This window comes from Alternaria rosae (assembly GCF_020736505.1).
Source record: "Alternaria rosae strain MPI-PUGE-AT-0040 chromosome Unknown BKA58scaffold_11, whole genome shotgun sequence".
NCBI classification, from domain to species: domain Eukaryota; kingdom Fungi; phylum Ascomycota; class Dothideomycetes; order Pleosporales; family Pleosporaceae; genus Alternaria; species Alternaria rosae.
In genome coordinates this window covers 372,836-400,776 of record NW_025763580.1, presented here as the reverse complement: position 1 = coordinate 400,776, position 27,941 = coordinate 372,836, and the positions used below count along the sequence as shown (strand labels likewise).

The following is a 27,941-nucleotide window of genomic DNA, read 5'->3' as shown; positions in this document are numbered from 1 at the left end:
AAAACGAACAAACAGCTTCGTGTACAAAGTTATATAGCAAGACAGTAAGCATACTCTGGCCAGATCTGAGTTCCGCAGTTCTCTCCGTTCGAGCCCAGGACCGGGTTCAAGGCATACAGCACTTCGAGGGCAACACCGTTATCGTTACCGATACTCCAGCAGGTATCGCCCCGCTTGGTAACCATCCACCTCTTACAGTTTGCGGGAAAACCTCCCTGAGTCTGCGTAGGGAGCGGGGCAACCACTGTGCTTGTTGCCGGCTGGCTTGTCGTGGGGGTGGCACTGCCAACACAGTAGTAATATCCGGGCCAAATCTGAGTTCCGCAGTTCTCTCCGTTAGCGCCCAACATGGTATTCCATTTGTAGAGCTGTGACAGCTCAATTCCGGCACTGTTGGCAATCTCCCAACAGCTTTCTCCTGTCGCAAATTTGTTGCAATTGGGATCGATACCCGATTGTGTTTGTGTCGGCTTTGTGACCGGCGTTGTCGAACTTGGGATCGTGCTAGGCCTCGTAGATGTAGGTGATGGTGACGTGCCATCACCACTCGTGGCAATGCAGTAGTAGTAGCCTAGCCAGACTTGCGAAGCGCATCTCTCGCCAGCACTACCGAGCACAGGATTCAGCTCCCACAATCTCTGTACGCTAATCTTGGCATCGTACGCAAGCTTCCAACATGCGGCCTGGGTGTCATTGGCCATGATCCAGCGGGTACAGTCGGATGCTATGCCCTCTTGTATGCTATCTGCAGGTATTTCCCCAGCGTCTTCGATGATGGGAAGGGATGCCGTACTTCCTGGACCGCCGCGAATCGGTCCCTCGCCATCGTCGGGGATTTCTGAGGCTGGTGGACTGATCCACGCACCGCCTGGAGGACTAAAGGTATGCTTTCTCAGCTTCTTTTCAATGAACGGGAGACTACGTGGCTGACATACGTTGTGCAGATTGCCTGACCAACCAACAGGTGGTCACAAGCACCCATAATGTTGGGATTCCAGCTTGCGAGCTGAGCGAGCGTGACTTCGTTTGTCGTGTTTGAAAGTCCTTGAGCAATTGAGTCGCTAATTCACAGTAGTAAGCAGCTGATACGAGATAGCGTGTAGCAGAGATACTTACCACGTGTCGTTGGTTAAGACTCGGTACAATGTGCAAGCAAGAGGTATGCACACCTCTCCATCTGCATCGCAGAACTCATCCTTCGTTGCGACAGCCGCTTCCAGCGAGGCGATCTGGTACTTTTCCGCAATCTCATCACAGTTGAGTTCCTCTTCACGATCGGGTCGTAAATCCACCATGCGACCTGTGCATACTGTCGAGGTGGGCGTGGGCGCACTGCTAGTAGTCGATACGGTAGTTGACGGGAGTGCGAGCTCGGGCTCATCCGTCACGCGTGCATAGGCTGGCCCAATCCTGGTAACGAGTTCGCCGACAGTAGTCTTGCAGACATCTTGAACATCTTGAAACTGTTCGACGAGATAGTCGCCAAAGTCTGTGTCTTGCAGGTAATCCGATGTTACGCGGGCATGCAACATCTTGAGAAAGCACTCGGAGCACAACAAGTCGTCATCGTATAGCGTCGACATTCGGCTTTGGTTTGCGCCAAAGTCGGCGCGGTTGAGACACCATGGGTCATTGGGGTTTGCTTCGCAATCCATTTGGATTACATCTGAACCGGTCCATTCGTAGGACTCGACTAGACACCACTCATTAGACGATGAGCGCAAACAGGCCATGTCGAGTCCCTCTAAAATACGACCGCTCAGCGATTCGGCGGGCACGTATCGGTCGCCCGAGCGGTAATAGTCGTCAACGCAAGCTGTTGCGACATTCTGCCGCCACTCTGCTGCATCGGATATACAGCTTGCGGTGCAAAGTGTGGTAACATCGGTTGATTGCCAGTACACTTCGTCGACCTTGTGCGTCCATTGCATCAAGTCGTTATCGCATGGCAGCGTGGTGTTTCTAAAAGGAATCAGTTGATGTTCATGAAGCATGCGTTGAAAAAAACGACATACAAGGCGGATACACATCCGGAAGATATTCCTAAAATTTGTGACATGGTTTCTGCCGGAACAAGGGGATAGAGGTTGAAGGCTGAGGCCGAAGCCATCAAGCCCACGTTGACCAGCACGCGGCGGACAGAGTTTTGAGAAGACATTGTGGCCTCTAGACCTATCTGCAAAGAGCTGCGAACTAAGCAGAAGATGAATTGGAACACTTCTTGAAGCTGAGTATCCGGCGATGAAAGAGTGCTTGGATTGGGAATCGATCGAGGGAGCATGACCAGCCTTCCGAGGTTTGGTACCCAAGGAAGACTCCGCGGGTACCCCGGCCGAGCCATCAGAACACCAGAAACAAATCATTACAGGGCAATATGAGTATGCCACTAGTCTGTAACGCTCTGTCAGAAGTTAAGTTTCCCTGATCTTCACTTTGGCTAGGTTATCACTTAGCAGCTGTGCAGGAAGGTTGAAGGTGGTCAGCTAGGTTCTTGGCATCCTCCAGTACCTTGCATACCTGATGGGTATGCGTTCAGGAACCCGCTCGCGCGCGTCCTGGCATCTCTGTGCAGCCAGTCGTAGGCTGTTGCGTATTTAGGCTGTTGCGCGGTTACGCCCGTGGCGAGGCTGGCACGGATCTTCCGCTCGATTTTTGTCTGATCCATGTTCCGCCCAGCCTTGTCGTCAGGCGACCCACTATACTACCTTGCCTCACGCTAGCACTTGAGTATGAATTTGTGCATTAGTATACCGGCGGTCATTCTCTTTTGGAAGGAGCTTCAATTCTAGGATCCTCGGTCTTACTTTCCATCTATCGGCCGCTGGGCGACACGAACGGTGGCGTGAGCCCAATACATACATCGACATGTGTGAGTGTTGATCTGCTTTGGCGAGAACACTATCAATGCAGATTTGACGGGTCTACTCCGGACGCCCCAACGTTTGACCATACGGACCACATTCTCCTCATATTTACATTCTTTACCGGCTTTCGCCATGCTTTTTGAGCAGTGAGAAAACCCTCAATGACTCTCCTTTATACCTGGTCACTCAAGATGCGGTCTGCACTTTTTCATAGCTTAGTCCTCGGCTTTTGGCTCACAAGTAGCCTTGTGAGCGGTCAAAATGGCTCTTCTATCCAGAACGAGACATTTGACGGCGAGGTGGAACAATCGTACTTCCTTGTCAATTCGGCGTTTGGCATCTTGAGGAATGACATCCCAGCTCAAGCTCTGGAACTTCCCACCGGTACCTGCAACGATCAAACGCCATGTGTGAATGGTGCATGCTGCAGCAGTGTAAGTAGCTGGTATCGACCCAAGACCAGACACTGACATGAGATAGGTCTCCGGACTGTGCGGCTACTCTCCTTCGGAGTGCGGAGCCGGAAACTGCTCTTCTAACTGCGATGCCAAAGCAGAGTGCGGCCAGTACGGCAAGCCTGGCAAGCAGCAGTGTCCGCTCGGAGTCTGTTGCTCCGAGTTTGGGTATGTGTGATTTCTCCGACCGCTCCTTTCTTGCAGCTGACATCGGCATGTAGATTTTGCGGCTCGACATCCTTGTTTTGCGACAATGGATGCCAGAAGGACTTTGGAGGCTGCGGCGACGTCAAGCGACCTTCTTGCAGCAAAGATGGTGGTAGTGTCGAGGGCATAAACATCGGCTACTACGAGTCGTGGGCCAACACCAGGGCGTGCAGCAAGGTGTCTCCTGAAGACCTCAATCTTGATGGTTTCACGCATCTCAACTTTGCCTTTGTCTTCTTCGATCCCACCACTTTCGACATCGTTCCAATGGATAAGAATGCGGGCACGCTGCTAAGTCGCTTCACCAAGTTGAAAGAGAAGAAGCCTGGACTGCAAACTTGGGTCAGCGTGGGTGGATGGTCCTTCAACGATCGTAAGTGATACTTGTTCGAACCCACCAGTATTCGCTGACTTTGGCAATCTAGCCGGCCCATACCAACAGGCTTTCAGCAACATGGCCAGTACAGGAGCAAACCGCAAGACCTTCATTAACAAGCTCATCAAGTTTATGGACACTTATGGATTCGATGGAGTTGACTTGGACTGGGAATATCCTACCGCTGGTGAGCCGAAAATTGCATTTCCGTCGTTTTCATCTGGTACTGACCTTTGGAAGATGATCGCGGAGGCAAAGCCGGCGATTCAGCCAACTTTGTCCTACTGTCGAAAGACATCAAGGATGCCTTTGGTGGCAAGTACGGCTACACCTTAACGCTGCCGGCATCCTATTGGTACTTGCAACACTTCGACGTGTCCAAGCATCAGGAGTCTGTTGATTGGCTCAACTTGATGTCATATGACCTTCACGGTGTCTGGGACGCCGCATCGAGATACACTGGGCCCAAACTCGCAACTCACACCAACATCACCGAGATCAACATGGCCTTGGACCTCCTTTGGCGCGCTGGTGTCAAACCAAACAAAGTCGTTTTGGGAAAGGGCTGTAGGTTTGCCTTCGCTCCTATTATGCTTCTACATGATCTGACTTGTTGGACAGATTACGGCCGCTCGTTTACCCTCACCGATCCGAGCTGCAACAAGCCAGACGGCTCATGCACGTTCTCTGGAGGTGCTAAAGAGGGTCGGTGTTCGAAGGCTTCCGGCATTCTTACTCTACAGGAGATCCAAGACCTCATCAAGGAGAAGAACCTCAAGCCGGTACATGATCAGAAAGCCGGAGTCAAATGTACGAGGAAACAGCCGAAAAAGCCCCATGAACGATTCACTAACCATCACGACAGGGATACAGTGGGACAACGATCAATGGGTGTCCTACGACGATCAAGATACTTTCAAGCAGAAGAAGGAATTCGCGAACTCACGGTGCTTACGTAAGAAGTCCCAAGGATATGCGCAACTTTCATACTAACGACGCGTTTGCAGACGGACTCATGGTTTGGGCTATCGATCAAGTCGACCAGAACGACAAAAGCCTGAATTACCCTGACGAATGGACCGAAGACGACATTGCAGAAGCCGAGGTGATCATCCAAGACGAAGCAGCCCAAGGTGTTTGCTACACGACGCCATGCGGCGACAAATGCGCGTCAGGAGAATACGAGGCTGCGCAAGCAAACGGCCAGCCCGGAACACTCTCGACAATGGACCGCTGTGCCAAAGGACAATTCCGTCGGCTGTGCTGCGCCAAAGGCACTATTATGGGCAAGTGCCGATGGCGCGGCTACCGAGGTCTTGGCCTGAGCTGCACCGGTGGCTGTGCCAAGGATGAAACGGAGATTACGCAAAACACCAATCATCACTCGAGCACCGAGGATCAGACGTGTTCTGGAGGAACACAGAGCTACTGCTGCGCTGGCTTCAAGCCTCCCATCATCAAAGAGCAGATCGAAGATGAGGTCAAGGACAAGGCCAAAGAGGCCGCTTTGGAAGCTGCCGAAGCGTTAGCCTTGGAGGTCGCTGCTAAGGCTTTCTGCAGAATCGCCATCACGGCCGCCTTGACACCGCTTACTTTTATTCCCTTTATTGGTGAGTTGCTTCATTCTTTGACCGGAGCTTTTCGCTAACGTGAGTGATGCAGGATGGATCATACGACTCGCCGTCCAAGCCGCCGTTCCAGCTCTTGCTCAAGTGTGCGCCAAGGGCATTGCAAAAGCAGGCAAATCCGTCTTCAAGTTCCGCGGGAAGGACTACGATGTGAAGCTCGACAAACCATTGACATCCAAAAAGGACCGCAGTCCAGCCGCCACGCCCACGAAACCTGCGGGAAGGTGCGCCAAGGTCGACCCTAAGGTTAACCCAAAGCTCGCGGAACGTGCCCCTAGGGCCCGAACGGTCATCAACAAGATACGAGGAGACCCTGATGAAGAGATCAAGACAAAGACTTGTGTCTACAGTAAAGACAACGGGGATATTCACATGGGCCAGGCTTGTCTGCACTATAGCTCTGTTATAAGCCGCCGACCTGCTCTCAGAAGGTTGACGTGTTTAGGTAAAGGCGGCGTCAACGTTCGCGAGGTACGAAACTCTTATGCCAAGGAACACGCGACCGAGTGGATCAACGGCCATATGCAAGGTGGCGTGAACTGCGAGCGAGACGAATTTCCACCCGCCGCCATTTGGCAAGGTCGCGATAGGAATGTGTGGATTCGTCTCCAGCCCTCTTCTCACAACAACCAGGCCGGGAAAATGTTCAGCCGCATCTGCGACGACCGGGTAGCTACTGTGACGGAAAAGAACCTGGATCGAAGAGTCAAGTGTGACAACGGCAAAGTCATCGAGTATTGGGACCACATCGAGCGCGAACAGCTCCAGATCTTCAGCCTGGAATTCTCAAACATGCCGGGAAATATTGTTGACCAAGGGATCACGGCCAACCCGTGCTGGCCCAGGGACCTCGTCGACGACCCGGGCTTCGCTCTCATGACCAACGATCCTTGGTACAATCGCGCAGCCAACCGCCCCCGCAAGAGACACACGGCAAACTACGGAAACCCAGACTATGCTGCTCTGGGCTACCCTCCGGGGCCCGCAGCCGTCAAGATGAAGCGAGGCCTCGGCCTCGGCCCCGAAGACCTATACGTCGACGAAGGAAACTCGTCCCGGCTACCCACCGAAGAAGAGCTACGCACCGAATTTGGCCTCGTGCGCTGTCAAGGCGAAGACTGCGAGCCCGAGATGAAGCAGCTTGGTTTTGCCTCTCTGCCCATTATCCCAAATTCGTTTGCCTGGCCTCCCAAGTCTCACGAGCCGAGTACAACGCCGGCGGTTACGGCGGCGGTTACTGTGGCTGCCACTGCGTCTGGGTATGCGCCGACGACTACGAGTACGGTTGTTCAGGCTGTTACGCAGGTTCTTTCTGCGGCGCGCGAGTTGATTACCGAGTCGGTAGAGTATGCGTTCTATGACGAGGAAGACGATTAGGAGATCTATTAGAAAGGATACAAGAATGTATCTGAGTAGAATAGAATAGTGTAGATGGATAGTTTCGCTTTACAAGAAGCTCATAGTATATATATATATTAAATGTCAGCTTTAACTTGTTATATTATATCAGCTCTGGTATTGATGATGCTTCTCTCTTCAAGAGGACTAAACTATATGGGTGCATGTGGATTTCGGAAGTTGTGAGTCGCTCGTCACCGTCGCGTCACCGCAGTACCATGGTTATAATATAGTAGACAAAAGGCTTGTGTTAAAGTGATTGAAAAACCTCGCAACAGAACGGGCCTCGACCGATATTCCTGTCCCTCGAACGGACTGTAGACAATAGAAAAGACAAGGAAAGAGGTTGCTGGGTAGGCGTCATGGTCGCGATTCCGGTTCGCTGAGCTCGAGACGGCCGTCTGTTCGCCTGCGGAGGTAATGGCCGAGAGCACGCTTACGCTGAACATCGATGTTGGCAGCCATTCTATGGGTAACCTTTCCGAAAAGCTTCGACCGATTCGACAGGCTTACAACTCTCGGCAACCATGGTCTTGCATGATGAACCAAGTGTCAGCTTTGACAAAACAGCTGAAACCCCTGTCAGACCGTCGTCATTGTTTGACAGCAGGTGCCTGTACCCAAGTTTACCCTCGCTTTTGCTCATCGCTACACATCCTGAGTCACTGCGTGTCTTGCTCTGAGGCACCTCCCTCGCTTAAGGCCCCATTTGTAAGTGTTGTATCATTCTTTGGTCTTGCGACTGGCTGTCTTGAAGGAAGAGGAATACTTATCACTGGTAGAGGTGAAAGGTATACGGTAAGGGTGAGTCCATCCGCTGATGTTTCTGATGCTCGAACATGGAACGCGACATCATTCCTCTTCTACAAGATTCTTCAAATAGTATATAAACTCACATCGCCTGCCTCTTGCTTCCTCCCCTTCAACTCTATCTGCACATACTCCAAAGCCCAAAGATATACCATTTCAAACTTTTCTTGCAAAGCGCAACCACTTCCACAACACAAGCAAGCACAACACCATAACCACAAAATGTCTTGCCAACGCCTCTCAACCGTCCAAGGTCTCGCACCCGAAAAGCTCATCAAACTCGCTTTCAAGTTCCTCCCCTTCCGCACTCTCCAAGTCGTCTTCGCGACGCTTCACCCCACTCAACATCGCATCTTGATGCAACAACAGCGCCGCGGCGTGAGTCTGCACCACCTAGCAAACACACTATACTACCACCAAGGCGCCACACTGTCTCGCCTGTCGCGCTGGAACGAAATGTCGAAACTGCAAATGCAGCATGAACTCTTCAAACGAGAACAACTTGATGAACGAGAGGAAAAGAGCTTGAGTAAGTGGGGGTTGAGGATCAAATTAGTGTGTGTTATGGCTGGGGAGAGGAAGACGCGGGAAGAGGGGAAGGAGCAGAGGAGGTTGAAAGAGGAGGAGATTAGGAGGGCATGGATCGCGCAGTGCAGGGTGTATGAGGAGGAGGATGAAGGTGAATCTATGGATACTGTCGTCGCCGCTTCGCAGGAGAGAGTTCAGGTGGTATGCTGAACTAATGATAGGCCGGGGGCTTGAGAGCGACAACGCTCAAAGAAGAGAACAGGGAGGTCGCTACGGAGTCAAGCCTTGTCGAGTTCCAAATCGAATTCACCGCGGACCAGAATACCGCGATGGCTCGCGCTCTATGCGAGAAAGACGCGATGATCAAGAAACAGGAACTTGGGATCGAGGCCAGAACTTTGAGGTCGGGCTGCCTTTGTTGGAGTTCGTGCTGGTCATCGCAGGAGGTCTATCGGTGTTCATGTAATCGTCCCACATTTTCACCAAGGAGGTCATCTTTACTCAAACGATATCATCACCAGATTCAAATTACCACTGGGCCTATTACAATCCCATTGATGGCGAAAGTACAGCCCACGCTGGGAAATATCTCTTTCTTCCTTCCCTCCCCCCCTACTCCACCGCACCCTCCGAACGTGATACATTCATTTTCACTCCCAGAGATCAAGTTATCACATCACCTGCATATACTAACCTGAGTGAGAACTCTCCCTGATGAATACAGTTCCTCCCTTCTTCGCCGTACACTTGCCTTTTCCCTCTACCTACCGCGCCAGAACCTCTTGGATTGCTTTCAACAATCCTGTTGCCGCAACGACAAGCACTCTTTCTCAGCTAATTTTTCACACAGCAAGATGTTTACATCACTCATCGCAGAGATCAAGGGCGTGAAACCCTCCATTAAGAAGAGTACAGCCCAGGTCAAGTCAGCGACTGCGCGAAAGCGTGCCGACGCGGAGACTACATCAACTTCGACACCACCACTTCGACAGCGCGCAATCGCTCGTCATCCGCAACAGCGTCAAGCCATCGATATATACAGACTTGTCGCTCAAAAACCAGGGAGGAAGCCAAAGCGCTTAGCAAAATCATCATACAAGGTACTGAAGCAACAAGAGCTTTTGGATGAGGCACGGGTTCGAGGGCTTGAGATCGACGACGAGGATAAGACACATCTCGTAAACATCTTGATCATCGACGACAAGGCCTATGCCAAGCTAATGGAGGTACTTGGTTGCCGCTTGAAAGCCGTCGACTTTGCATAGGGCGAAGTGAAGCTCTACAACCACAAGTTGAAGCGCAAACGAGGTGAAGCGGAGGCATCACAGCAGCACATTTTACTCGAAGTCAACAGGAACAAGAATCGGGATGCGCGCGTCGAGGCTCAGAGGCTGGTATGGGAGAAGAAGCAGGCTGAGAATAAGGCTGCCAGAGCCAAAGAGCAAGAGCAGCGGAAACGAAAGAGAAGTAACAACAGCGGCTCTGGCTACTCTTCTCTCCCTAAGAGGTTCGAGTCCAACCGTGCACCACCAGTTCCGCCAGGCTCAAGGAAGACTGGCGCCGACAAGATACCATCAGGCGACAGAAAATCTGTCAAGATGAGTGCTGCCGACGACATGGAGGATACGCACGATGTTGACGAGGATGAAGATGGACTTGGCGACTTTATCGTCGATGACATGCCGCAGAAGCCGAAGCGCAAGAGCGATGTAGGCGGAATGGCGAGAAGCAGACTCATTGCTGGACTCTGATAGATGGCACGTCTTCTTGTTCCCTGCTATTGTTGTTACCTTTCTAGTATACGACAGCCGTAGATTATAGTTCCTACGCACAGTGTTCTTGGAGGAAAACTTATCCTACCGATAAAGGCTAATTACTTGGTGCCCAGCTGATTACGGTATATATCGTCGCTTCTTTGTTGCGCTAGCAGCTAAGGAAAGAGAACTCTTGGCTACACAGATATGCGCCGCAATACCGTTCATCACGTGTAGTACGGCACAGTCAATGGTGCCGTCGGGGTCCGCTAGCGCTTACGGGCACTCCAGTTGACTGTGTATTTTCAACGTTATCGCGCCATGGATTTGATGTTCACAATACTCGTTTAGACGGATACGGCATGCCGAACTCTGTCGATCGGGTCGAGTTTAACCACAACACCATGAAAACTGGCAAATCAGAGTTAATGTGCACGTCATTACTCTTGGCTAGTGCACCATTCCAACATCCCCACATCCCCACATCCCCTGGTCGGGTGCCTGATGACTCTTGGCAGAAATCCGGAGGTCTCATTTGTTGATTCCCTGGCTTATAGCTATTCCGCCTTGCTCGCATCACTCGCCCTCTCGCAGAGAGGGTAATCAAGCAAATAAACCCTTGTTTAGAAGGATTTATCCCCTGCAAAGGTGCCCTATCTACTCTTCCATTGGCTACAACCACGTCAGGCACCCGAACAGGGGACGTGTGGGTAAGGTGCCTAACCGCCACATACACTGGTATACATATAGATGTATTCTCACAAGTCTGAACGAACAATAGCCCAAGGCTTTAACCTTATGCCAAGTCAATATGTGGACATCTGACAGCCCAACCTTGCTGCTCCTTACAATATCAGGACTCCTCACCACAGCGGTTGTCAATGCGCAAAACTCCTCCTGCCGAGGCTATTTCGAGGAATTCACGGCCGTGAACTCGACCGGCCAGCACGAATTTACTTGGAACTCTTCCTACGCAGGCGACGACCCGTGGTATGTCTCTGTCCTCGTCGGATCTCGCTATGACGACGTCAGAGGACATGTCTACATCTCCGTACCTGGAAACGTGCCCAACGACACCGAACTCTGCAGCTACCAATACACCAACCTCAATGCGACGTTAGAAGCCGGAGGGGAGAACAGCTGTAGCGGCGTGATCAGCTCGGACTGCATGGACCACCTAGATAAGGCACTAAGTGATACCTCCGCGGGTTACTGTCCTGGCATCTACACTTCGTCCGTATCAGAAGAGTTCAGGAAAGCGTGTCCAATGTTGAGTGGCGGCTCACACAGTACGTTCCTTCCGTTGTCTCTGTTTAAGCCTTCCTTATGCACTTTGTTTTTCCATCTCCCGCACAGAACAGATACAATTGACTTGCGGCTCGGGGTCTGCAGCTTTTGTACATCCAGCTAATAAGTTCGCACAGACACGGTCCGTCAAGACGTGACCAACAGCACGTGCGCCTACACCAACATGCCCGAGGAGGTGCAGATTCCAGACAACTACAACACGTTCGGGACAAACGCAGGCGTCAGCGTGTCCGATAATACCGATCCCGATGCAAATGAGCAGTATGATCTCTTGACGCGCCAGACGATTCCACTCGTCCTACTGGGACGATTTGCTGACCCAGAATCAAATCTGGTGCAAACCGGCCTCAAATTCGTATGCATGACTGCGAACAACACAGTGGAGGGAAGCCGTGTATCAGAGGAAGAGACGCCGTGGGAGAGTGCCGGGGCTGATATTAGTGCGAGGATGGTGGGATGGGCGGCTGGTATTGCGACGGCGGTAATGCTCATGTTGTAAGACTGCAGTTTATGGTGGTGGTCTTCGGAGGATGAAATCGATAAAGCTGGAGCAGAGAGACCACCTGCATAAATTCAATGATACATGTATTGACTATTGGTAACGGAAGTATGAGTAAACTTATTGTTGGGGGTTGAGTCTGGGGACGGATGGCACGCAGCTGGTGGCTTCGTTCGGAGATCGGCAAAACTCTGGCGCTGATTTCTGAGACGCGGGCATCGCGTTACCTTAATTCGATCAAACTTACTACTCCCAACTTCCTTGTCTTTCTTTGTAATTTACAAGCTCTCTGATGCTATATTCTCGCTGTAATATCAATGCTCATGTGCGGGATCGTACCACTCAAGTTGATAATCGCGACGATTGCGCCGCACGCGTAACGCGCTCGCACGACGCGCTCTTGCCCAGCCTTATCCTATGGGATCTATGGGCGAACCGCCTTGACCATGTCGAGCTGTTGCGCTACCGGTGTCTCGCGCCTGGTGCTCGTCTTTGCGGGCTGTGTGGGTTGGACAGAGTTGTTGACGTTTTCTGGTACCGAGATGGAAGGCACCCGCATCATACGCTGACGCAGTCACAACGTGCCGAAATGTGCCTCCTTTCTCTCTTTTCCGTGGCGGTTTGCTCTCACCACATCGCACGACAAATTCACAGGAATCGAAAGCACAGCTCCTCACCTATACATTACCACCGCCAAGATGGCGTCAACGCTTACCGCTACTCAACAAGCCCTGGGCATTGCGGAAATCCTCCAGAACATTTTGCAACATCTGAGTCCGACAGATGGTGTCTCGTACCTTCCACAACTGCATCAAAAGATCATCTGTTCTGAGACGGATTTTCTTTCTTGACGCCAGTCGAGTCGAAGAGGATGAAGCCGATAGCAAGCTCTACCTCTCCTTAAGTACCATCTTTTGTACGTATGTATCTCACGAAGAGTGCGTAGATCTCATATATGGGAACGAATACCGACCTTTTAGTTTTCTCATTCTCGCACACATCAGACGTTTTGTTCCTGCGTATTCCTACTACATAGATCCGGCTGCGGTCACGGGAGCTTTCATTCCATCAAGGAGAGATCGACTCCCAATATTGAAACCTGGCAGTCAAACTTGGGCTTGGTAAGCGCCTACAACCCAAGTCCGTCCATCTGCCACTCACCCATTCATCGTCCGCGACCTTTGGATTGCAAATGGTTTCTTTCTGAGTGGCTTTGGCCATCACGCGGTGATATTCGTGGAGAACCCCTTCTCTTCCAAGATCTTTCGAGCGATTGAGAACTTACTTCTCCAAGTACAGAGGAGCCCCACTGCTAGTTGGATCAAACCTCCGCTCTCAAATCCCGCGTTCACTACCGTCAGCTTGGTTATGCACGGAAAAGTTTCGAATCTTTCCACCTCGATATACTTCGTTAATCGTTCTGAGATCTTCCGTCACGAGACCGGTGCATTACTTGACGGTCTCTTGATACTTCTCGCCAAGCACTTTGTCGAGCGGTTCGAAGCTGCTGGGGGTTCTAACGCACTCTACGTCTTCCAACAAGATCTCGCCGCGGCTAAAGATTTCACGAAACTACTGGGCCGACAGGCGAATTCTGCTTGAGTCAAGCTTGAGCCAAGTTTGTGTTAGTACAAGTAGTCTCACTGTAAACGTTGGTTTGTCTCACCTGTTGTCTTTCACTTTGCTGGCTCGTGCTCAGGCTTGGCAGTCAAGACAAACGATTGTCGCACACCTGGACTATTTCCCTCTCAGAATACAATCTGCACGCCTTATCAACTGATCGCGTTCGATCATCGACAGGCTCACAACAATCGCTATGAATAACACAGTCTCTCCACCGCTCGCCTACGGCCGCCATCCCGGGGATGTATTGGGCGTGACCGAACTCCTCGAGAATGTGCTCTGCAACCTGAGCCCCGGCGATATCCTCAAGAACTCTCAAGCAGTCTCAAAGTTCTGGCGAGATTGTGTGCAGGGATCAACTGCAATCAAGAAGAAGTGCTTTTTGATCGCCAACAACATGAGCGAAGAGGAAACAGACCGTCGACTATTTTTGGGGGCGGGTCTTCCTGACTTGGGCAAATCTCTAGTTGCAGAATGGCGCCAATGGGGACATACTAGGGATATTGCCCAAATGACAGTGGTGACACCGGCTACTCTTCGCGCCTTCTTCGCCGACAACTCAATGGCTCATCGCGGTCAATACAAATCGGGCACCCAAGATTATTTCTAGAGGTTGGACAACGAAGAAGAGTCCATGCGGTTGTCGACTAACATGGGCAGTGGAGGTCGCATCTACGATGACGATACCGAATACGACGCGCGTACCTACGAGTCCCTGCTCGACATGTCACGGGCGAACCCGTTACTTCGCCGGTCGTGGAAAGGAAAAGGCTCAGCTGTCTTCACTGGCCACGGAAAACACCTCATCTTCGCTCTTGGCGACAACTACCCTGAGGCATGTGATTACTTCACGCATATCCGAACATTCCTCGAAACCGTCGTTCACGCCAGGAGCACCGAACAGTCGAAAGAAGCTTGGAGGGCTGTCCAAATCTGCTCACCTGCCGTCACCAAACTCACCGTTGCTATCTGGTTACCTGGAGGCCCGGACATAGCTCAGGGCTTTCTTAACCCATCCGGCGTCACAATGCTTGACTTTGCACATATGTTCATCATAATGGTACGACTAGCATTACAAAGCTACGATTCAGTTGATATGGAGCACTGGCTTGGCAACATCCATCAAAACAAGCGAGGTGGCGCAACTTGGAAGAGGTCGATGCGCATATACAGAAAACAGAGGGAACTTATCGAGGGGATGGTGGACCAGCTCGAGAGAGGCAAATGGTAGTGCCACTGAAGGCCATCGGTCTAGTCTGCTAAGGCAGTTTTTTAGAGTCACGACGTCTGGGTCTCAAAAACTTCCTGGTACATGGTCTGTGTTATTTGGGCAAGACTAATGTAAGCGTGCACTTCTATGTAGATAGTCAAGTGTCTCAAAGCATATATACCTAATAAGACATTGTATGTCACAATGATTTCTTTGTCCATATTGCTAACAGTCGTGTGGAGCGTTTCCGCTTCACTCAGTTTCGTATCGTGGCTACGTGCATGACAGCCAATGCACAACATCTGGCAAGTTACCCACCCAATGTACCCTATGCACCAACCTTACATAGTCGACCCTGCTGAGTGGGCAATCCTTCTGTCCCTTCGACAAACCAGTCCTCGCTGCCCACACCCGTAACCGCATAGAACAAACCCCAAGGATCTCTTCCCCTTTTGACCTTCAGCAACCTTTTGTAGTTGTCACCATACATACTATACTGAAAATCCGGCTCCGCAACATCCGCCTCATTCATATACGCACCACTAAGCGGCGTCGCATCTCTCAGCTTCTGCACATACGAGTTGAGGCGAGCATGCGATGACTTCCAGAGCTCGTCAGAGAGGCTAGCATCATATTGCCGACTATCGAAGCCGGTCATATGCATGACTGCGTTGCGCAAGTGCGGTGAGACAGCGGAGTCGGAGCCAGGGTAGCCGGCTGTTTCGTAGGTTGGTGCGTAGTCGACGGAGTGAAAGCTGTAGCCGCCTTCTTCTACGAATGAGCGGATCGCCGCCATGGTAGCGTTGAAGGTTTGGGAGGTTGGGTTTTCGAAATTGGAACGGGGGACCAAGCGAGATACGAGACGGCTGTTACTTATTCCTCCACTTGGACCGCCGGGCAGGGCACCGAACTCTGCATAAGTATTCCAGAATTTTGGCTCGGGGTTGGTCAGAGGAATGCCAATATCGTTGAGGTCTTTGATGAGTGGCTTCATGAGCGCTTTCATCTCTTCGGCGGTGATGCCAGGCTTGGTGATTTGGTTTGATAGGGTGAAGGTGCGAGCGGTTGTGGTTATGAAGTTCGACATGATACCCTTAGCATCGTTGATGCGTAGGTTGTGCGCGAAGTATACCTCCATGCCCTTCCAGAAGGTTTCGTTAGATACACGAACGGTGGTCTTGTCGTTGCTAGACACTGGGCCGGTTTGGAATGTGAAGTCGCTTCGCGCGACTGTCGTGGGCGGATACGCTTTTACAATCGCAGATGTAACGATGCCGAAGTTTCCTTGGTTTGTAGGTCAGGAGCTGTAAATAGTTGTAAAGATATTGTGATGTCATACCAGGTCCGCCACCTCTAACGGCGAAGAACAGATCCGTGTTCTCCGTCGGATCTGCATGTACGAACCTGCCATCCGCAGTGACAATTTCTAGGGCAAGTATCTGGTCCGCCATTAGGCCGTACTTTGATGTGATGTACGAGAACCCTCCGCCTTGCATGTAACCGCCATAAGCTCCAACAGTAGAAGACCCTGGAGCTAAAAGCGTTATGCCATGTGTACCCATGGCGTCGTAGACTTCATGCTGTTCGAGCGCTGCTCCAACTTGGGCCGCTTGACCACTGTACTGACCAACTCTGTAAGTCGGTAAGTACTCAAATGCTTTCATGCGATGCACCCAGACTTGAAGTGCGCCACCGCCAGTGTTTCGGCCGAGGAAGTCATGACCGGTGTTTCTACAACTGTCAGTCTGTGAATGACATCTATCTTGATGGCTTACTTGATCGTCAACCGGACATTGTTATTTCTTGCAAAATTGACCGCAAGCTGCACGTCTTTGACCGTGGTAGCATTGACGACATATGCAGGAAAGCTGATGAGTTTGCAGTCAGACAGCGGACGCGCGGTGCTAGCTGCAGGTACGGGACACGGGTTATGTAGAGTCCACTGCCCAAACGGTATCAATGGGTCTTCCTTGCTAAATCAACAAGTTAGTTTCCAAGAGAGAATGGGTCTAGCAAGTGCATACGCGAAGAGAGCATCGGCTTGACGTCGCCTGACGTTTGAACACTTTGCAGCATCCTTATACTCGCCCTCATAGCAGGCGGCAGCAGGTGGGACACCCCTGAGCAATGTGCCTCCAAGACTGACGTTCAGACTACTCCACTGCGGCGATGATGGCCAGCCGTCATAACCTGGGTAGCTCTTGCACGATGGTAGGTCGCCCGTCCTTGCGCTGCCAAAAGCTAGATCAGGGTTGTCCCCGACATCCAAGTCGGTCAACTGTATACCTTCGTATGCGAAGTTGTATGCAAAAGCAGCTTGCGCCACAAGAAGGATTGAAAGAAGTGAGGGCCCGGAGACCATTTCGGAAAGCGTGAATTCAGAATCGAAATTGATGATATCAAAAGGCCTACAGGACGAGGCTTGCTCTCTTGGAGGCTATCACGACGACGCCTTATACAGGCTTCTGGTAACTGTGCTGGCAACGCCCCTCTTCTCTACTGCTCGCGATATGCCCCACAAGCATGCAAGCTGGTGATGACCAGAATCTTGGGATGGTACAAAGATTGTAACACCCATCTCTTAACTCGTACAGTCCTGTATTATGCGGCCTAATTCTCTTCTTGGCTATCCGATACGGCCTGGCCCAGACGTGTCTCCATATCGGGCGCGCAGTCAGCATGCAGTCATGGAGCTTACCCGGTCTGAAACTGCTGTATAACTCTTGTGATCAATACGTCGCGCATATTGTGGAATGAGTGAGGCGTTTGTGGCGTCCGTAATCATACAGTGGTCCCGGCTTCATGGTAAACAGTCGATGCTGATGGCTGCGAGGCTGCATGTTAAGTTTTCCCGTTGGTCGTAACAAGCGAATCACATTGAACTGCGACCGCACACTGGCGATAAGAGCTCTTGAACGCACATAAGCTGATTTGGGTGTCTCCCCACACTGAGCGCACAGCATGGCCTTCTTGGACACATGATGCAAATAGATGTGGAGAAGGAAGCATGGGGGATGGCAGGATGTTAAACAGCGGTGCAGCACCCACAATTTTAATGAAAATCGTGATGGCCGTGATGCGAAGACGAAAGAGCCTGTTGAGTTGAGTGAGACTTCTCCTTGATGACGACGCTAGCCCACTTAGGCAGTGACTGAGCTTCTCTGTTCCGGTTCTCGGAAGGTTCCGAGATTTCCGTCATCCACCATCACAGCGTCTCCGCAAGTCGCCATACACCAGAGAGGTCATGGTCATTATTGAAGCCCGACTACAGCTTGTCGACCAGCTTTCTTGTTATCTGATAAAGCATTTTAGATGATCTACGAACACCCTCAAAGCTCGCTATTCATCGTGAAATCACCGTTCAGTCCTTGTCCACTCTGTTCTCGAGCTCGGTAGCATCTTCCATATACTTCACCGAGTGCTTTCGCTGTTCCTCCTTCATTCCCGCCTCGACATCCTGGCGACGCTGTTCAGCCGACACATCACCGAACAGAATATCAATCTCCTCCAGTGTCTTTCCCTTGGTCTCTTTGATAAAGAAAGTAGCAAAGATTCCCATGGAAAGGCAGAAGATGCCAAACATGAGAAAGGTTTTCCATCTACAATGGACAAAGTCAGTATACGTCTTACACGCAGTTTGAACAGTCAAGCTCTTACCCGATTGAGTTGATGGCCGCGGGCGTAATCTTCGTGATAACGAAATTGAAGAGCCATTGCGTGGCTGCTCCCATTCCCACACCGTACGAACGAAGTCGCGTCGGGAATATTTCCCCAAGGTAAACCCATGGGACGGGACCCCAAGAAGCTGAGTAACCGATGACATACAGGTAGATCATGGCGACCATGGCGATGGACGCGGATGAAACCGAGCCAGAATCAGGATCTGGTGGGTTTGTAGCAAGAACAGCTCCGATGATGAACATCATACACGCCATCCATGCTGCACCAGCCATGAGCGAGTACTTCCGGCCGATAAAGTCGATACCAACGATCAAGAAGATTCCAGTCGTAATGACTTTGACTGTGCCATAAATACCCGTTGCGAACAGCGAAGCGTTGGACGCGGAGACGCCGACGGTCTGGAAGATTTGGGGAGCGTAGTAACCTGGAGGGGGGTCAGATGGCGATCACAACTCCGAAGATCGTCATCTTACCGATTGAGTTCGTTCCGCTAAACTGCTGCCAGAACATGAGCACGAAACCAGTTATGAATCGGTATCGGTTGCCAGGAAGGAGGACTTCCTTCCATGTGATGCCTAGAAACTTAGTATGTATCTTCCATGAGTTCGTAAACTAAGTCACTTACCCTCTGTTTGGTTCAACTCCTCTTCGACTGCAGCGCGAATCTCTGCTAGTTCTTTCTGGAGCTCAGGGCTATCGTGTTGCTCGCAACGAATGAACGCAAGCGATTGCGCAGCTTCCTCTTGTCGACCCTTTGACATGAGCCACCGTGGAGACTCTTTGAGAAAGAAAAGCCCGATCAACATGAAACCACCTGGGATGAGTTGAATCGATACCGGGACTCTCCATTGCTTTGTTGAAGTGGGCATGTGGAGCGCAACACCGTAATCCAGCCAGTAAGCAAAAGTACTACCAATGACTAGGAATTCTTGGAAGAGACCAGCGATGCGTCCGCGAAGAGCTGGGGGTGCGTTTTCCGAGACGAACACAGGGGTGATAGACGACATGCCACCAATACCGAGACCTGCAATAACGCGACCAGCGTAGATCATGCCAATCTCATGATGAGCGGCAGTTTGGATTGCGGCACCGATAAGGAAGACGAGTGAGAAGCCCATGAGAGATAATCGTCTGCCGAACCGCTCGTTAATCCAAGCAGCCCCGATGGCACCAAAAAAGCAACCTGCGGTAAGGAGCGACACGACGTTCGATGATACCGATGCGTTTCTCGAATCGGAGAATCCAGATGAGTCTGTTGGCAGGCCAAAGTCTTGCTTGAAAGCTTTGAGCGCAAGAACGCTGCCCATTACTCCGGTGTCATAACCTTTCATAGTGTTAGCTCTTGTTCGTTGGGAAAGGAAGCGTGCGCCTACCGAACAGCAGCGAGCCCATGTAGGCTACGCTGGTCAGTAAGTAGACCCTGCGGTTCTTGAAGAATTTTGACGGCATCTTCTATGTCGTCGCAGCTCTTTGGGTTGACTGGTCTGCCTACAAAGAGAGAGAGAGAGGTAAGCTTATGAATAAAACCCGGATCGAACCACCAGACGCCGAGGGTGGCACTATCGGCAGTGCCGTCCCCGAGCATTGCGTCGTTATCATGTGGAGGAACCTTTCCGACCCCAGACTCCACCTTTGGCCTCCGCAGACCCAATTATCTGTTCTTCCACCAGTCATTTGTTCGCATCTGGGATCGTTTAGGCCTACTATTCGACTCGATTGCTACATACTCATGGGACAGAGTCGTTGCGACGTTTGCAAGCATTCTTAATGGTGATTACGTTGCGCGACGCTACACCATGCGGCTCAAAATTTGTGAAGATAAGCCTTCCAAGCCGTGTTCACGAGAGCGCCCGAATGCTTGGTGCTGCATGTGTTGAGCCTAGCGCTTCCTTGTGAATGGCGGTCTTTTTTAAGCGTCGGCGGAAAATTGAGCTCCACTGGGATCTCGAGCGCTAAGCTTGCCAGCAATGGTAGCGCTTGCATCCCAAGACCCTTCACTTTCACATACTCAAAGTCCTGGAAAACATCAGATTGGGAAGGCGTCTAAGTCGTGTGGGAGTATAGCAAACGTCCGTCACATCCGGGCCGCTGCACAATGCCCAGATGGCTATACGTCACAGACGCGACTGCAACGTCAAAATGACGGGCCTCAACATTACGGCAGCGCTCTAAAGGATGAGCGCTGGACGCCTATAACAATTCGATTATAGTCTTCTGACTGGCTTGTCTTTAAAACCACCTTTTAGGTGATACCATAATGTGCACCCATTCAGAGGCCCCATCGATTTGAGCTGGCCTAGGGGGCGACGTTCAGTCAACTCGTGTCCAACATTAGTGACCGCGACGATGAACGTGGCTGGAATGCTGGGATGAGATGCATGAAACTGCGTACGCGCTTTAAAACACGTATAATGGGCCCGTAATGCTGCGTTGTGATGCCGAGATTTAGTGGAGGACAAGTTCGTAGTGTTGAACGAGCGCGGTCAGCGTGCCATGAATGACGGGCGTGGCGGCCATGCTAGGCGTGGCAGGCATGGGCGACATTGGGCCAACATTAGCGACCATTGAGCGAAAGTGCTGTCATCCACGCCAAAGCAGAATCTTCCTATTTAGGCAACTGGACTCACCACCGTCATTTCGCCTTAAGTCATCAGGGATGAATTAACATATTCACAGTGAATTTCAGAGCCAAGAAACAGCTTCTGAAAGGTTTCAGCGGCAAATTCTGTTTCGTAGGTAAAGAAGTACTGGTCTTCTCGGTCTTTTCGGTCATCTCGCTGCCGCCTACGGACATCCTCACCACCACTACCTGGAGCTCGCACATTTCGGCCAACGAAGAGTCCCGGAAATAGATATACGATGTAAGTCCGAGAGCAAAGGAGCGGTATTTCGAGCAAAGATAGAGTATAAAGATCGAAGCTTGCCGTAGCGGATGTGCACCAAATCAGCAATTGCAACGCCTCTTCTTTCCAACAGAGACCCTAGTGTACAGCTTTAAGCCCGCAATCATGGAAGCAGCAACAGAGCAAATCCGCGAGATATACGCTAAGAGCGATGCCCGCGGACGACAGCAAATTCAGGAAAAGATCCGCGACCTGCAAACGGATCTCTACAGCGACTGGGAGACGATGTTCAGCCTAGCTATGGCAGTGAGTCCTCCCTATCCATCGCATGCGTTTACTGATCCGTCGCCAGCCTCTTCAATGGGCTCTTGTCGACGCCGGTATCGACCTCAACATCTTTACCTCGCTCTCCTCATCGGCAACAGCAGTAACACACAATGAGTTTCAGCAGAAGACTGGCGCTGCGCCAAATCTACTCGCACATTTGCTCCGGTCTATGGCATCGTTCGGACTCATCGCAGAAGTTCAGAAGGACACCTTTACAGCGAACCGTGTGACGCGCATCTTTGCCAATCCTCATGTCAACGGCGCCGCGCCACATCTTTCAAAACTTCATCTACCGGTTATGCAAGCGCTGCCTGGCTATTTGAAGGAGCACAAGTACCAAGATATGACCGATTCGAAAGACTTGCCTTTCCAGAAGGCCATGAAGACGAATCTCACAGCGTTCGAGTGGATGAAGCAGGACGGCGAGCAGATGAAAGCACTCGGTCACATCATGGTGCTTGACTCCGTCGATAGCTGGGTCTCTTCATACCCTGCACAAGACATTGTCGGCGACTTTAAGCCTGGAGAAGAATCCGCACTCCTGGTTGACATCGGCGGAGGCTTTGGCCAACACTCCGTCGCGTTTAAGAAAAAGTTTCCCGAACTACCCGGTCGTATCGTTGTCCAAGACGTCCCTTCAACACTCATGCATGCGCCTAGCGTGGACGGTATTGAATTTCAAGCCCATGACTTCTTCACTGCGCAACCTATCCGCGAAGCAAAGTTTTACTACCTCAGGCACATTTTGCATGACTGGACAGATGAAGACTGCGTTCGCATCCTCTCGAACATCGTTCCTGCTATGGGTTCCGAATCGCGCATCCTGATCGATGAGGTGGTGCTACCAGAGACCAAGGTGCCTTGGCAAGTCGCGATGATGGATATTGCAATGATGGCGTCGCTAGGCGGTATTGAGCGGAGCAGGGAGGACTGGACGAAGTTGTTGGAGAGCGCGGGACTGAAGATCGCAGATGTGCATCGCTATGACGATGTGAGATACCATACTGTCATTACGGCTGTGCCGAAATGAGGTGCAGGCTTGTAGGTAGCGAAGCGGAAATTTGTAGTAGTATAGTAGAACAATGGGATGCGCTCAACTCAGTCATTGCATGGGTGGCTTACTCATCCACCAGCCACCAACTCCGCGGCCTTCTGCCGACCTTGCAAGTGCAACCATCACGAAAATCGCAGTCACGACCATCTCTAACCACACCTGCGCCCTGGTGAACTTCATACGCCTTCCGCCCTTTTCTCCACCATGGCGATCTCGGAGTATTAGCACGTGCATCTAGGAATATTCGGAGTATGCAAAAAAGCTCCGAAGATGCAAATCAACGGTTGAAGGCGGGGCAGGCCCAGACACGCTGCTCCACTAACCGTCGCTCCGCCGATAGGGTAGGGCGCATCGAGCGTCAACACGCCCTATGCATCGGGTCGCTGTCATAGATGCGTTTTTTACGCCAAGCTACTCTGCTCGATGAGGCATGCGAATCCGGGTGTTCTTCGTTGTCGTATTAAGGCACAGTGGCCTCGTGTGGTCGACGACCAAACTTCTGAACAAACGGATAAGATATCTTTCTGGTCCACGCTACGAGCGCTTCACGCAATCTGCTGTGTTATATTTTTCGAAAGACGACAAGAGGATAGAAGGAGGGTTTCTCGAAGATGGATCCAATCGCCAACCCCGTTGTCCAGATGCAGGACATTCCGACTACGAGCGACGGAAGACCCTATGCTTATGAGGAGCCTGATGAGATCTGGGACGGCTTGAGGAGGACAGTATCGAAGATGACGGGACGATCGAAGGCGGGGAGCGAGGCGAAGCAGTCTGTGCATCACGAGATGGAAGTCAGATCGCATGGGCGCACACGGTCGCATCGGACGCAGCCCATTGACGAGCTTGACGAAGAGCCTGGGATACCCATTGTGGACGCTGAAGACGATTTCCCCGAGGGTGGGTTGCGCGCGTGGCTCGTTGTCGCATCGGCCTGGTTGATGCTGTTCCCTTCTTTCGGCTTCATGGTGTCTATCGGCACGCTTCAAGACTACTGGGGCCAGAATCAGCTTTCGTATATGTCGGCACGTGATATTGGATGGATCCCGTCGGTTTTTGTCTACCTATCTCTTGCGCTGGGCATCTGGGTGGGACCGCTCTTCGACCGGTATGGGCCGCGATGGATCGCTTTGACAGGGAGCGTCATGTTTCTCCTTATGATCTTCCTGCTTGCTGAGTGCAACCAATTCTGGCAGATGATCCTTTGCTGTGGCGTACTGGGAGGGTTTTCTGGTGCCATGCTGACCACTACAAGCCTCGCAGTAGTTGCGCACTGGTTCAAGGAACGACGAGGTCTTACGCAAGGCATTGCCATGATGGGCAGCTCTGCTGGTGGTCTGACGATTCCGCTGGTCTTGCGGACTACTCTTCCGAAGTATGGATACGCGTGGTCGCTTCGGATACTGGGTTTCGTGTTCCTCTTCTGCTTCATCATCGCCAATATTTTGATGAAAGCTCGCATCCCGCCGTCTGCCGCCGCAAAGAAGAAAGCCATCATCTCACTTTCTATCTACGGCGATCTGAGATTGAGCTTGTTCACTTTGAGTGTCTTCGGTTTCGAGGTCGTTCTCTTTGGTGGGCTGGGCATCATGCCTACCTACGCAACGTTGAGCACGAACTTTCCGCCTGACACTGGCTTCTACCTCATTGCTGTACTCAACGGTGTCTCCTGCCTCGGACGACTACTACCCGGGTATGCCGCGGACAAGATTGGTCGATTCAACACTCTGTTCATCATGATCGTCTTCACCTTACTCTGGATGCTAGTCCTATGGCTGCCACTCGGTACGACATCGCTGCCAGCACTGTATGCGTTCGCAGCGCTCTTCGGCTTCGGAACAGGGTCCTGGATGGCGTTGACACCCGCATGCGTGGGACAGCTTTGTAGGGCAGAAGAGTTTGGCCGGTACTACGGAAGTATGTACTTCATTGCCTCCCTCGCAACGCTGGTCTGCATTCCAATCAGTGGAGAGCTTGTTGAAACAGTCGGACCTCAACCGATGGTAGCTTTCTTCTGCGCGATTCTCGGTTTGAGTCTGATCAGCTTCTTATTCAGTCGGTGGGCATGTTTGGGAAGGCGATGGACGCTGAAAGTGAAAGTTTGAGCGATTTGATAGATGAATTCGTCATGCTAGGAAACAAGCACGCTATGATCTTACCCACAATTCTGTTGTTGAGCGTTTTGAACTAGCGTAAAACAGTCCTGGTAGTGCGAACATCAAGAAAACTTCATCGCGCTAAGATCGGCCCCTTCCGAAATTTCACGATTTAGTGGAAACTAGTTCGTCTAACAAATCACATGGCTACACTTTACATTTGTCAAGAAAGATTCTATAACTGAGCAAGTCTATCGATAATGTGTGTTAGATGGCTAGTCATTCAAGCACTTTGACGAGCTTCAAACCTCGTAAACCAAGCACTATGATGAAGCCTCGTGAAACACCTCTCAACTACATGCAGCGCCACCACATAGTGGTCCAGGCTTACCACAAATTTACATGACGTGCTTTGATAGCGCCGAAAAGAATTTCAGGGTTCAATGGACACAAGAGTACACTACATTGCACCAAGAAACGACTTTATAGTGCGAACCCTTACCTAGCATCCCCGCCTGTGCGTCTCCAACATACCCCAGGGCCCTTGTCTCCGCCATGTTGGACCAAATCCACGACATCGAAAGCTCACCGCACATCGACCACCATGGCTCCGACGACGGCAAACCCATCCTCGAACCGCAACTCAATGTCGGTGGGCATGGTGCTACGCAGCGGCGGCTTAAGAACTATCATGTCACCATGATAGGATTTTGTTCAGGGATCGGGACAGGGTTATTCATCGGAACAGGATCTGCGTATGCGAGTGCTGGGCCTGCGGGCTTGTTGCTTGCATATCTGGTTGTGGGGAGTGTGCTTTGGTGTGTTATGCAGAGTATTGCGGAGTTAGCTACAGTGGTTTGTAACTCTTTGGCGTTTCTGTTCGAGGGGGAGTTGCTTACTATGATACAGATTCCCACTGCTGGGTCGTTCCCGCATTTTGCGAGCCGTTTTATTGATCCAGCTGTTGGTTTTTCTCTGGCTATCAGCTATGGGTATTGTTATACTATATCCATTGCAGCTGAATGCTCGGCATCCGCGATCCTAGTGGGCTATTGGACTGACATGTCGCCTGCCGTTGTCATTTCCATCAGTCTGGTTCTCATCCTGGCTACCAACTTGCTGAGCGTACGTTGGTTCGGCGAATCCGAAGTCATCGCTGGTGCGATCAAGATTGCATGCTTCCTCGGTCTCGTCCTGGTTTCGATCGTCATTACGTCTGGAGGAGCGCCAAACGGTGAGACCATTGGCTTCCGCTATTGGAATAACCCAGGCGCATGGGTGGACTACAACGGCATCTCGGGACCAACAGGCCACTTCCTGGGATTCCTCGCCTCATTTGTCAACGCAGCTTTCTCCTTCATCGGTGTTGAGGTGGTTGTTATCACCGCTGCCGAGAGTATCAACCCGCACTCGGCCATACCCAAGTCGGCCAAACGGGTTACATTCCGCATCGCTCTCTTCTACATTCTGGGCGCTCTTCTCATTGGAATCATTGTCGACCCTAGGAACCCCGGTCTCGTGTCAGGCACTGGAAACGCCAACTCCTCGCCATGGGTTATTGCCATCAAACAAGCTGGCATAAGCGTCCTTCCTTCGATCGTCAACGCTTGCATTCTCATCTCTGCCTGGTCGGCAGGAAACTCATACTGCTGGGTCGGATCTCGGATCATCGTCGCCATGACCACGGATCGCCAGCTTCCCCAAATCTTTGGTCGTACATGGAAGAACGGAGTACCATACTACGCGGTCCTTGCGTCTTGGCTCTTCGGGCCTCTCGCATATCTCAGCCTGGGCGAGGGAGGCGCAGCGCAAGCTTTTGGATGGCTAGTGAGTCTCAGCACTGTCGCAGGCTTGATCGCCTGGGCAACATTATGTTTCTGTTTCATTCGCTTCCACGCTGCTATGAAAGCGCAAGGACTCAGCCGGGATAGCTTACCTTGGAAGAGCCCCTTCCAACCTTTTACCGCGTGGTACGGTTTCATCGGATCTACTATCATTACGTTGATCACTGGATTCCCTGTCTTCTTGAAGGGAAACTGGAGCACGGGCGACTTCATCGCCTCATATATTGGCATACCGCTTTTCATCGTGCCGATCATCATCTGGAAGTTGGTGCATAAGACCAAAGTGAGCACCTCTCTTCTTCTGTGAGTTGTATGAGCTAACATGATATAGTTTGCTCGTGCTAACATCATCGATCTCCATTCCGGACGTCTTCGGTGAGCATAAATCATGCAGATCCGAGTCGTTCAGAGCCGGGTGTTTGTGATTGATCAAAAACAGGTTGACGCGCTCAGGTGGGCTTTGAACACTGGGGACGAAAGTCTAGTCGTTTTTCTAGAGATCTCGGTTATGCTATGAGAGCGTGTCTCTCAAGTTTGCTACCTCTTCTACGTGTATATATTTTAGTGTTAGGGCTGTGCCCGAAAAGCCGGGACGAGAGCGTTCCTAGGTACGGGAACGAGTACTGCCGACTCGTGCTACTCCGAAGAAACAATCGCCATCGGAGACCAAGACAATGAAGAAAAAGGGTGACAGTAAGGAGAGATCTGCGGCATCGAGGTGAACGTGCAGTACTCATACGTTAACTTCAAAACGATATCAGATGTCCATAACTCTCAGCTCCGGAACATCATGCATCGGGGGACTAGAGTAAGATGTACTAGGAGGCAACAGTTGTCCATACGAATCAAGTGCAGCTGTAGTATAACGACGTTGAACTTCCGCGTGGTGAAAGTCCACGACGAACATGTCTTGCGAAAGGACTTTGGTAGGCGTGATAGATACCTTGAGGCTAAGGTCTGTCCTGATCAAGTCGCCTGCTCGAAATCGCTTAACCTCGTATTGTGCTGGCTTTGACGATGCAGTAGCGTGGAACGCTTCCAGGTTCATGGCGCCTCGCCGCCAGATCGCGTCGTTAATATGACACCAGGGTTTTGGTTTCTTTGCGATGGCATCATGCTTACATCCCATAGATATGAACATCATGTACTTAGCAGACTGCCCTGTTTTGGTGGCCAGGCTGAAGCTCAGCTCGAAGGATGCGTGCCAGGACGAAGGCCCACTGTCGTCGTCCTTGCCCTGCAAGATGTTGTCTTTCGCATTCCAGGCTTCTCTGGGCCAGCATTGTCGTATCTCAATGCCATCTGGGGGTTTTCGAATAAGAAATCCCCATCGGCGCCGGACGCTGTTCGGGATGGTTGAGGTACGAGTGTTCCGAATGTAGATTTCTCTAGAAAAGGCAGAAGGCGGTATGCATTCGAATGGAATCAACGACACA

General features: G+C 51.4%; 10 protein-coding genes across 10 annotated transcripts; 7 read left to right on the top strand and 3 right to left on the bottom strand.

Moving 5' to 3' along the window:
• Positions 1 to 29: 29 nt before the first annotated feature.
• On the bottom strand, positions 30 to 2,158 carry BKA58DRAFT_405795 (LysM domain-containing protein; the record flags this gene model as incomplete). Its single annotated transcript, XM_046171921.1, has 4 exons — positions 30 to 876; positions 936 to 1,061; positions 1,117 to 1,962; positions 2,016 to 2,158. 4 exons carry the CDS (start codon positions 2,156 to 2,158, stop codon positions 30 to 32), a joined length of 1,962 nt encoding a protein of 653 aa, XP_046020829.1.
• A 536-nt stretch (positions 2,159 to 2,694) lies between these two features.
• BKA58DRAFT_51088 (glycoside hydrolase family 18 protein) lies at positions 2,695 to 7,016 on the top strand. The gene is made up of 9 exons (XM_046175417.1): positions 2,695 to 3,298; positions 3,345 to 3,487; positions 3,541 to 3,899; positions 3,952 to 4,089; positions 4,143 to 4,469; positions 4,524 to 4,712; positions 4,768 to 4,857; positions 4,910 to 5,512; positions 5,565 to 7,016. Exons 1-9 carry the CDS (start codon positions 3,026 to 3,028, stop codon positions 6,905 to 6,907), a joined length of 3,465 nt encoding a protein of 1,154 aa, XP_046020828.1. The 5' UTR covers positions 2,695 to 3,025; the 3' UTR covers positions 6,908 to 7,016.
• Positions 7,017 to 7,960: 944 nt separating this feature from the next.
• Positions 7,961 to 10,017, top strand: BKA58DRAFT_449324 (uncharacterized protein; the record flags this gene model as incomplete). Its single annotated transcript, XM_046174311.1, has 4 exons — positions 7,961 to 8,417; positions 8,488 to 8,728; positions 9,117 to 9,492; positions 9,559 to 10,017. 4 exons carry the CDS (start codon positions 7,961 to 7,963, stop codon positions 10,015 to 10,017), a joined length of 1,533 nt encoding a protein of 510 aa, XP_046020827.1.
• An 814-nt stretch (positions 10,018 to 10,831) lies between these two features.
• On the top strand, positions 10,832 to 11,993 carry BKA58DRAFT_369034 (uncharacterized protein; the record flags this gene model as incomplete). The annotated part of the gene is made up of 2 exons (XM_046168954.1): positions 10,832 to 11,309; positions 11,445 to 11,993. The coding sequence occupies 2 exons, from the start codon at positions 10,832 to 10,834 to the stop codon at positions 11,825 to 11,827; spliced, it is 861 nt and encodes a 286-aa protein (XP_046020826.1). The 3' UTR covers positions 11,828 to 11,993.
• A 1,650-nt stretch (positions 11,994 to 13,643) lies between these two features.
• BKA58DRAFT_449321 (uncharacterized protein) lies at positions 13,644 to 14,062 on the top strand (the record flags this gene model as incomplete). The annotated part of the gene is made up of 1 exon (XM_046174310.1): positions 13,644 to 14,062. One exon carries the CDS (start codon positions 13,644 to 13,646, stop codon positions 14,058 to 14,060), a length of 417 nt encoding a protein of 138 aa, XP_046020825.1.
• Positions 14,063 to 14,779: 717 nt separating this feature from the next.
• On the bottom strand, positions 14,780 to 17,205 carry BKA58DRAFT_449317 (FAD/FMN-containing isoamyl alcohol oxidase-like protein MreA). Its single transcript, XM_046174309.1, has 4 exons — positions 16,685 to 17,205; positions 16,436 to 16,633; positions 16,000 to 16,391; positions 14,780 to 15,944 (listed from the first exon to the last, which is right to left on the bottom strand). The coding sequence occupies exons 1-4, from the start codon at positions 17,020 to 17,022 to the stop codon at positions 14,989 to 14,991; spliced, it is 1,884 nt and encodes a 627-aa protein (XP_046020824.1). The 5' UTR covers positions 17,023 to 17,205; the 3' UTR covers positions 14,780 to 14,988.
• Positions 17,206 to 17,756: 551 nt separating this feature from the next.
• On the bottom strand, positions 17,757 to 20,136 carry BKA58DRAFT_369029 (quinate permease). The gene is made up of 5 exons (XM_046168953.1): positions 19,715 to 20,136; positions 18,967 to 19,665; positions 18,815 to 18,916; positions 18,318 to 18,765; positions 17,757 to 18,259 (listed from the first exon to the last, which is right to left on the bottom strand). Exons 1-5 carry the CDS (start codon positions 19,788 to 19,790, stop codon positions 18,022 to 18,024), a joined length of 1,563 nt encoding a protein of 520 aa, XP_046020823.1. The 5' UTR covers positions 19,791 to 20,136; the 3' UTR covers positions 17,757 to 18,021.
• A 752-nt stretch (positions 20,137 to 20,888) lies between these two features.
• BKA58DRAFT_393322 (S-adenosyl-L-methionine-dependent methyltransferase) lies at positions 20,889 to 22,600 on the top strand. The gene is made up of 2 exons (XM_046171084.1): positions 20,889 to 21,490; positions 21,537 to 22,600. The coding sequence occupies exons 1-2, from the start codon at positions 21,350 to 21,352 to the stop codon at positions 22,539 to 22,541; spliced, it is 1,146 nt and encodes a 381-aa protein (XP_046020822.1). The 5' UTR covers positions 20,889 to 21,349; the 3' UTR covers positions 22,542 to 22,600.
• A 347-nt stretch (positions 22,601 to 22,947) lies between these two features.
• BKA58DRAFT_51027 (major facilitator superfamily domain-containing protein) lies at positions 22,948 to 24,897 on the top strand. The gene has a single exon (XM_046175415.1). The coding sequence runs from the start codon at positions 23,177 to 23,179 to the stop codon at positions 24,668 to 24,670; it is 1,494 nt and encodes a 497-aa protein (XP_046020821.1). The 5' UTR covers positions 22,948 to 23,176; the 3' UTR covers positions 24,671 to 24,897.
• Positions 24,898 to 25,216: 319 nt separating this feature from the next.
• On the top strand, positions 25,217 to 26,884 carry BKA58DRAFT_405785 (amino acid permease-like protein; the record flags this gene model as incomplete). Its single annotated transcript, XM_046171920.1, has 2 exons — positions 25,217 to 26,788; positions 26,837 to 26,884. 2 exons carry the CDS (start codon positions 25,217 to 25,219, stop codon positions 26,882 to 26,884), a joined length of 1,620 nt encoding a protein of 539 aa, XP_046020820.1.
• Positions 26,885 to 27,941: the final 1,057 nt, after the last annotated feature.

What these genes read in the sequence shown, in the direction of transcription:
- BKA58DRAFT_51088 (XM_046175417.1), top strand. Translation starts at nt 3,026, where the DNA reads ATGACTCTCCTTTATACCTGGTCACTCAAGATGCGGTCTGCACTTTTT. An exon ending in AGTCGTTTTGGGAAAGGGCT is followed by an intron (nt 4,470 to 4,523) that starts GTAGGTTTGCCT and finishes CTTGTTGGACAG; the next exon opens with ATTACGGCCGCTCGTTTACC. An exon ending in TACTTTTATTCCCTTTATTG is followed by an intron (nt 5,513 to 5,564) that starts GTGAGTTGCTTC and finishes TGAGTGATGCAG; the next exon opens with GATGGATCATACGACTCGCC.
- BKA58DRAFT_449317 (XM_046174309.1), bottom strand. Translation starts at nt 17,022, where the DNA reads ATGGTCTCCGGGCCCTCACTTCTTTCAATCCTTCTTGTGGCGCAAGCT. An exon ending in AATGTCCGGTTGACGATCAA is followed by an intron (nt 16,392 to 16,435) that starts GTAAGCCATCAA and finishes TGACAGTTGTAG; the next exon opens with AAACACCGGTCATGACTTCC. An exon ending in CGTTAGAGGTGGCGGACCTG is followed by an intron (nt 15,945 to 15,999) that starts GTATGACATCAC and finishes CTACAAACCAAG; the next exon opens with GAAACTTCGGCATCGTTACA.
- BKA58DRAFT_369029 (XM_046168953.1), bottom strand. Translation starts at nt 19,790, where the DNA reads ATGCCGTCAAAATTCTTCAAGAACCGCAGGGTCTACTTACTGACCAGC. An exon ending in CATGGGCTCGCTGCTGTTCG is followed by an intron (nt 19,666 to 19,714) that starts GTAGGCGCACGC and finishes ACACTATGAAAG; the next exon opens with GTTATGACACCGGAGTAATG. An exon ending in GCGGCCATCAACTCAATCGG is followed by an intron (nt 18,260 to 18,317) that starts GTAAGAGCTTGA and finishes TGTCCATTGTAG; the next exon opens with ATGGAAAACCTTTCTCATGT.
- BKA58DRAFT_393322 (XM_046171084.1), top strand. Translation starts at nt 21,350, where the DNA reads ATGGAAGCAGCAACAGAGCAAATCCGCGAGATATACGCTAAGAGCGAT. An exon ending in TGTTCAGCCTAGCTATGGCA is followed by an intron (nt 21,491 to 21,536) that starts GTGAGTCCTCCC and finishes ATCCGTCGCCAG; the next exon opens with CCTCTTCAATGGGCTCTTGT.
- BKA58DRAFT_51027 (XM_046175415.1), top strand. Translation starts at nt 23,177, where the DNA reads ATGGATCCAATCGCCAACCCCGTTGTCCAGATGCAGGACATTCCGACT.